Source organism: Semicossyphus pulcher, unplaced genomic scaffold (assembly GCF_022749685.1).
Source record: "Semicossyphus pulcher isolate SPU_LCO1_2020_fin unplaced genomic scaffold, fSemPul1.0.p SCAF_12, whole genome shotgun sequence".
Classification (NCBI taxonomy): Eukaryota; Metazoa; Chordata; class Actinopteri; order Labriformes; family Labridae; genus Semicossyphus; species Semicossyphus pulcher.
The window spans coordinates 4,753,702-4,767,117 of NW_027211626.1; the positions used below are offsets into that span (position 1 = coordinate 4,753,702).

At 41.5% G+C, this 13,416-nt stretch overlaps 1 protein-coding gene across 6 annotated transcripts in view; it reads right to left on the bottom strand.

Annotated features, from left to right (window-relative positions):
- The window catches only part of adgrb3 (adhesion G protein-coupled receptor B3), a 130,359-nt gene that overhangs the window by 31,171 nt on the left and 85,772 nt on the right, over positions 1-13,416 (bottom strand). For 4 of the 6 annotated variants that reach the window (XM_069658179.1, XM_069658180.1, XM_069658182.1 and 1 more), the window contains 3 exons: positions 12,939-13,014; positions 10,132-10,246; positions 9,599-9,642 (listed from right to left, as the gene is read on the bottom strand). In XM_069658179.1, coding sequence (XP_069514280.1) covers positions 9,599-9,642; positions 10,132-10,246; positions 12,939-13,014 — 235 coding nt within the window. The remainder of the gene's footprint in view (positions 1-9,598; positions 9,643-10,131; positions 10,247-12,938; positions 13,015-13,416) is intronic. The other 2 variants (XM_069658183.1, XM_069658181.1) reach the window with 1 other exon arrangement.

The following is a 13,416-nucleotide window of genomic DNA, read 5'->3' on the forward strand; positions in this document are numbered from 1 at the left end:
AGAAAATGTTACATACAAATAAGTATGGCATTTTGTACATAACAAAGTTGAAGTACTTTTCTTAAATTGCCCATACCTAGTAATTTATTGTTGCAAACTGTTCTTGATTTAAAACAACCTGATCACTGAATCCTGCTCTCTCATGTGTGAATCAACAGCCGGGAGTTTTAAGTAAAGTGTCACTTAAATGGATCGAAAGCAAACACATTGAAGTTAATCAGAGCAGTTTGTGGCATGCAGCGTCACTGAGTCATCCCAGCACCATGACACTGCGGCACTTGTACTTCATGTCCTACCTGAGGGTGTACATGCTATTTACCCCGACTCACAGCCTGTTCCTTCAGCAATGCCTCCTGCTGTCTAATGCATGGTGAGTGTCCTCATCAGTCCATCATGAGTCCTTGATGGAGCCAAGCTTACAATTACTGTAAACATCGCCCACATCTTTGCTTCTTCTGCCTGCCACCGTCCTTCTACAGAGCACAGAGATGACTGCAGAGGGGACGAGCAGAGGTCCCGAGCAAAACCAGGAGTGCTTTAATTTCATTATAAATGAATCCACCAGAAATAATGAATGCAGCGCTTTCACCATTATCGTCTCCAGATCTGCACCGTTGACAGTTTGCATTCAAAACCGACCTAAAAATAACAAAAAAAGAAATCCCCTCACATGGGTCCGTGAGACTAAATGTGATCGAGTGCGAGTCTGTGGAGTAAATGTGTCTTTCTGAGGGTTTATGACGTGAAAAAGTTTGACAACTGCAGAGCTCAGATATGGAAGTGTCAAAGAAGCTTGACGTCAAAGAAAGAAGCCATTAGAGAGCCGCTTCCACAGAAATAAAAACACTGAACCTCACATCAAAAGCAACTGAAAGATAACACCGGAGATGTGGAGTTTGTGCTCTAAATATACATCACCGGCTGCAGTTCTGTTTACTGTTTACACACCCATTTTGTGTTGCTTTTTTGTAACGAGATATCAGCGACGCAAAGCTGGAACAGTCTTTTGGTGTCTACACTGAAAAGGAGAAGGCTGGAGAACCAAATCTTGCAATAAAGGTGTATCTTGGTTTGTCAGTGTGGCGTGTTTGGCCCAAATCCAGGATGGCCAGATGTTCGCAGAACCTGAAGCTGCAACATCTGCTTTTCACACCTTCACGCGTAAATGATTCATGTGCTTCAAGTCCACAGAAAATAGAGTTACTGGAAAACTCCTGGTACGATCTGTATGGCATTAAATCATTTTTGATAAGTAAAGTTTTTCCTATGGATCAGCAGATTTTCTACCATCATTAACGTACTTAAATGATCTGTACTTAAGATGAACTTTTACTGGTATGAATAGTAGGGATACGGACGAATAACGGAGGCCTCGAGTCCTCATTGTTGACGTCATTATTCGAGTAACATTACACTACTCACCCACCTACGCATGCGTTGTTTTCGGCTAAAGTAGTTTTACTCAGTTACATGCACCATGTCAGCCGTGACCAGGAAAAATACTTTGACAAAGAAGAGGACGATAACGTGCTGTGCAAGATATGTGACGTTAAACTTGCAGATCACCACATGTGCTTAAAGCACGAGAAGCCAGCGGAGACAGACGACAGGCAGTCTCACATCACATCATTTGCTAGTCCTGTTATCACACGTCATGAAGATACCAGAATGGGGAAGATTGGCCTGCTAATAACGGACATGGTGACTGGAGATATGCTCCCATTAAGTGTTGTGGAAGGAGAAGGCTTCCAAGAGCTGATGGCGTTTGTTGAACCGGAGTACAACAGCTATGCTATGTGCTATGAAGCTGTTTGGCGCTGCTTGGTCTCAGTGTTGCCAGATGTACGATGTCTATTGTATTTGAACGATATGTTTGTCCTCTGTGCGATATACGATCAATAATACCAAAACAGGCCAAATGTACAATAATTTTGCCCTGTCGAAGAAGCCCACAATAACAGTTTAGCGATGCATCTGTCATGCATTGCATCTCTGCGCGAGCGCGGCCTGCAGGCAGCTTCCCCGAATGTGCGAGGATTTAGTGGATATGGTGCTAATAACGGAGGGAATGATTGGGGCTGCAAATGTGTGAAACATACAGTTGTCATTTTCAGTCTGGCAGCACTGCTCGGTCTCATGTTACTATAAGGTGTCTCCAGTAGTTTTGTAATATATCTGGGCTGATATTTAGTGTATGGCCTCGTGGGTTCCGATCTGACTCAAGAAGAAACTGTGCGACATTAAAAGAAGGAAAGGGTAAATCCTTTGCTGAGTCTCAACACATTGTTGCCCATTGCAGCCATGACGAATGTATCGCACACGTTTGGCCATAAAGATCACAATCTGTTCGGTTATACTGCGCCGTAAAAGGAAACTACATGTAATACGTACAATAGCAATGTCGTAAGAAAACAATGCAGTATCTTTATAGTGCTTTAGAGACGAAGCAAAAAGATTAAACAAGCAGAAATAAATCATGTCGAAGAAATACAGCAGTCAGTAAGAAAGCTGTGTGTTCTAAAGAGGGTCAAGATGCTGGTAATCCCGATGTAGCAAGTCCTTTCAGGATCTAAAAGCCTTTAATGACGAGGGTTGTCCTCCTCCGTTAAATGTTTGGCCCCTATAAGACTGTGTTGGATAATCTGAGGGGGGACGCTAAAACATCCGTGATTAAAAAGTCAGAAAGACACTCGTATGGCTTTCCATGCACCGCTTTACAAGGAGATGGAGGATTTTAAAAGCATCTAACTGCAGGGGGATGCCAAAAGGCTAGAGCGAGCTTGTAATGTCATTCTGTAATTTCCTTCTTATGCAAGTTTAGTGGCAGTCTGGAGCAGCCGAAGAGCTGAAGCTAAAATGTGAAGTGATTAAAAAGGAGATTAATTCATCTTTGTAAACCATTTAAAGAAAGATGAGATCTCGGATCAGATGAGCTGAAAAGTTATCTGATTTAAACTGTATTCCCAATCACAGTACATGTCCAAGATGGTGAAAGATGCATGCGAACGGTGCAATATTGCTTCAGTAGATTCTCAGGGATTTATTCCCTCTGAATATATTTCCACTGTAACTGACCTATCATCACCGGGTTGAATTTCCTTTCCCCCCCCAGTGGACAGTGTTTGAATATTGGTGATTTCAGCTTGTTTGCTAGCTGAAAATATTGACATCTGAAAGAGTAATAAAAGCGCATGACCTGTTTACTCTTGCTGCTGTGGGGCTGAAGATTTAAATAAAGAAAGAGAGATATTGGCTCTCTGGATGCTCTGACGTTTTTTGCAAAACAGACTTAAAAAGGACGTTTGTGTGCGCTTTATCCTGGAACTTGCGAAGAATTCAATGAGGATTGGTTGGGAAGTAATTATCTTGTCAACACTTGCTGAAATGATGCAGAAAACATCAGCTGTACTGACAGGATTCATCTTCGCATTAATCATCTCCTCTCTCTTTAAGTAGTGGTGGAAAACTCACAACACCACAGTTTTAAAGAAAATCAATTAAAAGTTGAAGGTGTGCATTCAAACGTATCAGGGGACTATTATTACTGATGCTTAACTTACAAGCAGAGGTGGAAGTGACTTAAATCACAAGTACTCACATTACCGTAGCTTTTTCGTGTACTTTTTTCATAGTCAGTAATTTTACTTTTACTGAAGTATGTTTTAAATGTTATTTTAAAAGTTATTCCCTATATTTGTACATCCATATTGTGAGCTAGAAAGAAAGACTGACTTGGACCAGACGCCAATCAATTGCATCGCATCAAAAACAGGCTGATCGGATCAAAGCGTCATGCATCGCGACAAAACAGAGGAAACACTACCTTTGACACAGACTGAAGGAAGTGTTCTGTTTAACCAGAAACAGCCTCTAGATCGCTCTCTTCAAAGCCACCAGACTCCATTAAACAAAAACATTTTAGCTTGCAGAACACGGGACCTGCTGGTCTACCGCTGCCTCGTTACATGTCGATACACATGTTGGTTCCAAACTGAACTAACCATTTAAAACACGACACAATAACACAAACAAACTAAACGATCGAGGCAGCGACAGACCATCAGCAGCTCCCGTGTTCTGCAAGATAAAATTACTGTTACTGGAGTCTGGTGGCGATGAAGAGGACTATATAACTGCTGTTTCTGGTTAAACAAAGGATCTTACTCTTTGACAGAAGCTCCATCTCTCATCAATGACACCAAATCTTCTACTTCTACTTGACTTGTATATTTTAGAAGTAGCTACTATTTACACCTCTGCTTACAAGTAGTATTTAAATGTTTTTAGAGCTAAATTAAGTCCTTTAATACAGTATGACTGTAACAATGCATGATATATTATGAGCTCATCTTATGATTTACATGTAAAATATAATTCTGTACAAAGTCCTGCCTTTAATTAAAGCTGTCTGACAGATATAATAGGGCATTAATAGAATATTTCTCTCTGAAATGTAGTAAAGACTGTTCACATGAACTACATGTACCTCAAAGCAACAGTGAGGAACTGTCATTTTGTGTCCACGCTGGCCACCCCGTGGACAACGCAGTGCATCTTATCTCATCGCTGATCCTGTCCTGACCATGCGTGTGGAGTATTCTCCAAGGAAAAACTTCCTCCAGCTTCTCTTTAACTGTCTAATGTACCATTAACTGTGAAACTTTGCCAGGGAAAATGCAAACAGAGGCTCTTTTGCTCAGCGTGCTATTAAACGCTTGGCGGGACTCTGACCCGGAGACAGCAGTGACACACATTAAAAATAACCATAAAGGAATAGTCAGTGTTCTGGGTCATAAAGAACCATCGGTATCAGGTTGAGTCTGTTTCATAACCATTTCACAACAGTAGTTGAGTAAATGTGACTGTCCATGAAGATTCTGCATACGATGATGTCAACAAACGATCCTTTAATCGTACTATGTGGCACTAGTGAGAATCCAGCGTACTCTCCCTTTAGCAGGTTCATTTTAATGTTTAAATCATTCCCGTTAAACAGGACTCAGAAATAGACGCTTTCTGTTCTTAAATGCTCTCCCCCTTTTTACTAAAATGAGGATACATTTTTCTACTTTGCAGTTATTAAGATTTAACAGCACCTCATTAAAAATTCACCCATTTGGTTCACTCTGCGTAGAAAAATAAGGACGCACACAGAACGTATAGATTGTATCACAAGCTACGGAGCTGCAGCTTTGTAGTGCTGAACAGCAGTCGCTTTCACACAGACAAATAACAACAGTTTCCCCTTGTGTTGTCACATTGAATATTTATGCCTCAGGTTTCCAGCGCTGCTGTGGAAGTAAAGCTGCAGAGACTCAGGTGTGGCAGCTGTCTCAGCCCTGCAGCTTCACTGTAGCTGCCTTCAGTGTTCAGCTCACATATTCTGACCACAACCAGGAAGTGCAGCGGGCAGCACAGAGGACACACTCCTCCACTTGTGAACCTCATTTTTTTCATTCTGCTAATTGTTACAGCGAGTGCTCTCATTTGGTTTGAACCAACATGGCTGACAGATGGTGTATTACCCCCTCGATGAGTCCTGAGAGTGGCTGCTATTGTGTGATCGGACGAGCCAACTGTTTGAAATGAACATGATAATCAGACCATGGAGTCATTCAGCGGTGCTCTGATTAAAACGACTTGGTGAGGATCAGGGGGAAAAAAAGCCGATATAAAACGCTCGGTTTGTGAAAGTCAGAGAAAGAGAATGGAGCCGAGTTGTCCCAGTTGTATCTTTGCTGTTCAAAAATAGACCAGTTGCCCTCAAATACCATGATAGAGGACAGAGCATGCACAATTCACATGCTATTTCAAAGCAAAAATAACAACCTCGTATCAGCTGCTGCCCGGGCTTGTTCATCCACAGCTGCTGTTAGGTTTCCCATGAATAAAACAGGAAGTGCTCAAACAACTTCAATTTAATTAAACATCAGATACACCATAAATAATTAGCACCCCTGCAGCCATGTTTTATTATTTCTGTTGTTATGAATCCAGGAAATCATAAACATATCTAAACATCAGATCGATGTTGAAATGAAAACGATTTGGCGACACTTTTGGCTACTGGTGACGATTTTTCGGGTCATAACACCAGTCCCTGAGAGGCTTTCAGTCTCCTGGTGGAAGCAAACATTCCTATAGCAGCGAGTACAGGAGCAGAGCAACCTGTGTGTCTGTTTACAGCGCAGCCAAACAAACCATGGCTTCAGAGGATTCCTCCCAATTCAACAACACTCATCTTCTGCATCACATCATACATGCGTAAATCCCTGCATCAGGTGAATGCAAATATGAGAAGACTCTTCCAGCAACAATTAAAGCTACTATAGAGAGATAATTAAAGAATATTATTGCATTAAATGGCCATTACTCAACTAATGCTGTTAGTATTAATGTAGGGGTTGCTACGATGGGGAGTTTATAGCTTTTAACGGTAAATAACTCTACAGCCTCTATTCTTTTATAGTGTAATTAGCAAATAGCCAATCTCGGACTGCTGGCGACGATATGTCCTCTGGGGACAACGGTGAACATGTCGGGCGTGTAGCGATAAACGACTTCCAGTCAAGACTTCCTTTTCCGCTTGCTGCATTGTTTACAGAAAAATAACTTGTGACTGACTTTAATTAACGAGTCTTGCCTTTGCAGAAATTTCAACATCATGATGCAGATTAGTAAAAAGTAAAAACGAAGCTTTGTCAGGTCCGTCCTCAAGAGGAGAAGAAAACTACTTTTAAAATGCTCGTTTGTTGAATGGAGGTCGGATCGATCATCTCTGATGCATTCGAGGAAGTCGGGAAATCTAAATGCTGAACGGCTTTCGTGACACAGCATGAAGTGAATTTATCTCAAGTTGAATTTTTGATCTAGAACAGATTGTTCACTGTTAGCATGCAGATGTCTGTTTATAGAGATTAATAAGACGCTAAATCATCGTCAGGTAACCGCTGATGGGAGCCGTGATGTCACTACGGCGCATTACAGTACGCCTGCTTTTGCTCTCCACACCGACTGTTTTTTCCTGCATAAACCGCAGCCTGCTGATCCGTGATTGGTCAATATTACTCGGACTACAAGCATAGTACAAACGGAAACCAGAACACCGGCCATCCCTAAAATCCACGTCCCTGCCTACACATCTGTATCTGAATCTGTAAACAGAGATGAGCAAATAGCTTCCACACTGCTCTCTGTAAAGTAAGAAAAGTTTCTCTGGGTGGAAATTCTCCAACAACTTTGGTTTACTATGCGTCACCGTGACAAGAACATTGCTGTCAAATGTTAACTGTGCAGACACAAAAATCATTCCACTGAAAACAAGGTGACATCAAGTCTCCTTTAACAGCGTCACAGCAACAAACTCAGGCAAAACAACTTGAAATTCTATGTTTAGCATTTAGCAGCCTCAGAAAAGCAGTAATTAGACACATTAGTCCAAATAAAACGGATATGATGTTGTTGTCAGGGCAGGTTGGTGTCTAATGTTATTCATTTATGATTTTTTAGTCTATTGCAGAGGTGTTTTGCATATGTCCTCATGATTTCCCTTTGCTGTGTTATATAATTCTGCAGTATATTTGTGGCTGACTTTCAAGCACTTCAGGCAGAGACTATCAGCCCTGTTCTTATCTCCGTATGTTGCCTTATCAACTCTTACTTGTAAAATTAGCTTTTTTTCAATTGTCTGTGAAGCGTGCTGCTAATTGCTTTCTGATTGAACAATCTGTAGGGTAAAACTCACTGGCAGTGGTGTCTCTATGATTGAAATTTACAGGAGAGAACTTATGACTCATGAGTGACTCATATTATGTTCTTGCTGGAGTCTTGACGAAATCATGACGGCATATGCTGAACCCAGGGACACTGAAACTTTACCAACTCAGACTAGTTGAATAAAACTGAATAACCTCTGTCTTAAATTAGCACTCGTTAGAGTCTCTGCAAAACATAGACATCTTACATACTGCTTAACAACAGCTACATTTCAACTGATAGGTATTCCTATCATCAGTCCACCACATTATTAGGTTTCATGTATCATTTTGCCTCTGAGGTTTATTTTCCTCAGCTTTCTTGCATGTTTGATGTGCATTGGGTCATCAACCTTCTTTGCAAATGAATATGCAAGAGAGATGTGATCGTCTCTTCATGTTTCATTCAAGCCTTCATTTAAGCCTCCAAAAGCACTGAGGTTTCCCTCCTTTGCAACAATAGATATAGAAAATGACACAATTAAAACAACCAAGGACACAATACTTAATAACAACAATTGCAAGCTGAAGTGAAATGATTTGAGACCATCGCCTTCTTTTGTCCAAGAGAGTGTTAATCCTGAGAGTGCGTTGTAGGTAATTCCACATGTTTGGAGCACAAAAACGAGAGGCTGACTTTCCAAGTTCAGAGTAAACACGAGGGTGAGACTAAGACAGGTATCTTAAAGGGATCGTTTGTAATTTTTTAAGTGGGGTTGTACTAAGTAAAAAGGTACTTCAAAACGTGAGTGTATTACCTACAGATGATGGCGGTCAGCACGGCCCCTGTTTTGAGTACTGAAGCAAAAGCTAAGCTTTGTACGACTCTTCAGTTTGTAGCAAAACGTAGTATCTAAGTTGAGTGTGCACGACATTTTAAAATATTTTCACTGCTTCACCTTGCCGTCAGACAGCCCTTTCCTTTGGCACGAAGATTTTCTTCTTAACCTCTTTCTCATCATCTTCTTTCAAAGATGGGGCAAAGACTTTTACCCTGTTGCACAGTGTGCATCATGTGAATGAACACGGCTCATTGTTGAGAGGGCTGTCTGACGGCAAGGTGAAGCGCTGAAAGTATTTCAAATAAAGCACTTTAAGGTGTAATCTCAAACTTTTTCATTAAATAAATGTCTGTTAAGTCACTATCTATCGCTGAATGAGGTAACACAATGGTGATTGAGCCTATGGCCCACTGATAAAAGCCTTTACATTTGCAATATATAGTATTATTATGGACTGGGTGTCTGTGGCGACATTTGCGGAAAAAATCAGCCAGTTAGTGACTCAGCTGTGGTTGGTTTCTGTAAGCATTGCGAGTAAACAGTAATCTACTATGGCTGAACAAACAAAGAAAAGATGGATGACTACAGACACAACTTAATATAAGTGAAATCCAAAGAAAAAGAAACAAATTCGACGCTCAGATGAAGGTAAACAGTCTATAAACGAGGAATGTCAAGAGTTAGAACCATGACAAAGGGAGCCAGCCGGAGACGTCTGGTTAAATTGGCCTGACCTCCATTTACAGTAAGTAATACACACACTATTAACAAGTACCTTTTCAATCCCATCTATCCATCCATCCATTATCTATACGGCTTGTTCCTCCTGTTCAGAGTTTTGGGGGGCTGGAGCCTATCCCAGCTGTCATTGGGCATGAGGCGGGGTTTCACCTCGACTGATTGACAGGCAATCACAGGGCCGACACAAAGACAGACAACCTTTCAAGCTCACATTGCCTACGGGCAATTAGAGTCACCAATGAACCCCACTTCAAAAAAATACAAACTATCCCTTTAAGGTGACGGGAGAATGCACGACTTAAAAAGTTCATGCCCACTTACATGATGTTGCTGTCCCACAGTGCACAGTAAGGGTTCATGGTTCCCTGGAAGGAAGGAAGAAGACACAATGTTTACCAGGCTCATGATGAAAACTGATCATCATTATCGTCATCATTATAAATAACTGCACGTTCGTCCTTCATGAGGATCTTTTGAAAGTGTGTTTCATGGCTCATGTAAACCGGAGAGTGGCGTTAACTATCAGACACACACACACACTTGCTGACACCATCAGACTTGCATGCACTTTATCTCCAAGATGAATAAAAGGGTCTGGATCATAAAAGGATTGTCCGTGTAATTATCTGACTGCAGCGCACTCTCCTGACACCGGGCCTTGTGAATTAATTATCGACCCAATTAACCAGCATTGTGTGTTGGCTAATGGGAGGTGATGTGTGCCGTGTTCATGGTCGGACAGACAAAACAGACAAAAACTCTTTCAAGCGAGTTAAAAAAGGACCAACAAAGAAGCACTCACAGAACTGAACGACACATTTATCTGCAGTATATACTTAATATGAGTGTGTTACCTTGTTGCTTACATTTGCCAGGTGAGCCAGTTCAATCTCCAGGTGGGACTCTGTTGCCTTGGGCTCGGGTCTCACAGTCACAGCAATGACCTTGGAGTTCACGACTGTGTGGTTCCTGAGCGAAACAAAGACGACAACATTTAGGGGGGAATTCATTAAGAATGAATTGCGGCCGCTGATAGCACCATCAATTGCGCGTCATTTGCACCCGCTATCTGCTCCGTCTCAAGGTCTGATTCACAAAGCAAATTGCACTGATGATATTCAAGTGCAAACATGCCCATGAAGTTTTGGAGATCCGTGCAGTTTGTTCTTGTTTCGTGTCTGATTGTGGAGAGAAGCTGTCTGCACCTCCACTCTCTGCCGCACTCTCAGGCAGAAGTTGAGCGCACGCTGACGGATCTTAACTCCGTGCACAGATCGGTGATGAGCAGGGAGAGGAGGGGGCAGTTCCTTTAACAGTTCATTGTAAAGTCCGGACTCTACGGTTGTTTACTAGTTTAACTGTCTGTAACGCAGCTTCATTTCTTTAAACGAGCGTGCAACAGCAGCTCGTCCAGATAATAACCCCCGTCATGCATAACGGCTACAGATTGTCTCCACACATGTGGACAAAGTGTGCCCGTGTGCCAAGGGTTGAGCCTTGCACAGCATCGGACTGATTGGTCTCCCGATTATAATAATAATGACAATATATTTTCATTTTAATAATAAATGTTTTTGATCACACTAAAAGGAATTGTCGTCACGATAACTGGAAACTCAGCGTGACAGCCCTTATAATACAGCGCCACAGTTACCACCAGCTCTCTGCAGAAGGTAATATTTTCACTCTAACTGCGCGGTGCTGTCAGCGCTGGTGTTTGTGAATTAGGTGCTTTTTGCCACAAGACTTACTTGCATAGAAAGGGGCCAAATTTGCCCCCAATGTCTGCATACTGACTCATTTAAATACGTGCAAACGCCACCGGAGCACAGAGACGCTGTTTGCTCTGCAGCACACTTTGTGGTGCATTCAACCCTCTGCGTGTGCTTCGAGAATGACACAGAGTCTTTTTATGTCATGGTTTAGCCGGCGCAAGAGCGGCTCAATCCTTTAGTGACTTCCCCCCTTTAATTTCTTAGATGTTCCCTTCAGACACTTCATTTTCAGTGAGGGTCAGACACTGAACAATCACCTTCTTACACAATGTGGAAGAGCGTGGAAGCTCTTGTTTGATTTATGCACTTAACTGTATTAGCATACTGTACTTCCCTATAAAGGCTACATGGAGCTTATGGATATAAAGGATGAACATCAGACAACATTTCAAGTGTTCAAAGCTTTAACCCTGATTTTACTTCAAACACCTGAGGTCTCTGTGAGGAAGCATTAACACTTAAGGATTAGGTTTAAGTGCAGAGTCATGGAGACTTATGTGGGATCTATAAGGAGGACGAGCTCTGCGTCTCTGAGAAGATTTTGTGCACATTTAGAATTAAAATTCCCTCCATGTTTGCTCATCTAATAATCTAAAATTTAGAGTCTGCTAATTCATTTTTTAAAGTAGTAGAGAATCAGCCAAAGGTATTTTCTCTGGCGCAGCTTGTACTGAATACTGACCAAAATATTGAACACTCAATATCAGGAGGATTTCAAAAGCTGCCCATTAGATGTCAAAGCAGCTGTACACCATGTTTGCCAGTAATGTTGTTGAAAACATCAGAGCAGAAAACAGAGAATACAAATCAAAGGCTCGGCCGACCTTCACCACATGTTTCTTTCAGTTGTACGCTTTTAAAATCTGCCATTATAGTCCTGTTTGAGAAACCATCTCTAACTATTGTATGCTTGACAGAATACTCTTTTTATTAGAAGATGAAACCCATCAGCACTTCCCACTATGAGGAAAACTGTCTACTTCACAAAGGAAAGCAGAGGTGAGATTGCAGCAGCCCCCTGACTACTTGAGCGGAGAATATTTTCATCCGACTTTGTCAGACAGTGCGAGTTCGTTTTTCACGTCAGACTTATTTAAAAATCGATAGAGTAGATGGATACTTTAAGTTCTCGTCTCTCTAAGTGCACTGGGAGATTTCTGACATTTTGCTGCAAAAAAAGCAGTTTTCTCCTTTGAAACTTCACAAGCTTAAAATCTAGCAAAGGGAAAATCAAGTCTATCAGTACTTGATCTGCTTATACTCGTGTTAGTCTGGAGAGGGCGAGCTGCAGTTACCCAGTGTGAGCGCCTCTCCACATGTGCGCAGAGGGCTGCTGCTCCACCTGTGACAGCTGGCCTGGCTGGTCCTGGAATGACCGCTCCGTCCTTGGGACGTTGGTGCCAGGGACTTGTTGATTGGGGTGTGACACCAGGTGTTTGTTCGGGACTTCATGCTGCTTTTTCCAGGAGCTAATGTCATCCTTAATTAACTACATATTCCACGCTGCAGTGAGTATGTTTCATTTGCTTAATTACAGACAACATCATTACAATACTTTTTAAAAGTTTCATATGCAAAAAATTACTCTAAGGGAATAAAAAAAGGGATTATGAATAAAATGGATTAAAGGAATTAACTTAGTATAAGCAAAAGCTGTAGAGAGAAAGTATTTGGTTTCTTCCTTATCCTGATGAAACTTTGAATTTCAAGTCTTTGAAGTGTGACATTTCAGGGACATTGGAGGAAAGCACATTCTGTTTCAAAGACTTGATCTACAACTCTAAATAAATATGGACACCTTTGCAGCTTCCAAAGGATTAAATCTGTCTCAAATCTCCCCTTGCCAGCTAACAGGAAAAACAGACAAGGAGATGCGGTGTCCTTACTTTGGTGAAGGTAGCATGAGTCCGAGAGTCTTGTAGAGAACTGTTCCCAAAATGAAGACGGGCGATCCTTCCATATCTAAAGGGAGGAATGAAAAATAAATTGTCAAGTTGCTTTTTCATAGCATCACCCAACCTCATTATACCCGCCTCGTTGGCAGATTTTAACTTAAAAAGTAAATATTAAACATATACATACTGTATATGTTTAATACTTTAAGTTTTGCCGTCTAATAACAAGGCAAATTTTCATAATTCCAAGGAAAGTTTTAATTGGGAGCAACACTTGGCTTATGCAAACTTGCTAGTTAGCAGTGCCAGAGCATTTTCTGCCAACAACACTTTTTTTCTTTCGCAAGGAGGAACTTCTTTTCTCGCAACTTTTTTCTACAGACTTTGTGGACTCCAGTAAGAGAAGTGCTAAAGTCTTCAAAAGAAGGAGCGTCTTACACGGTCCAAATTAGAGTGGCTGGGATTAGGC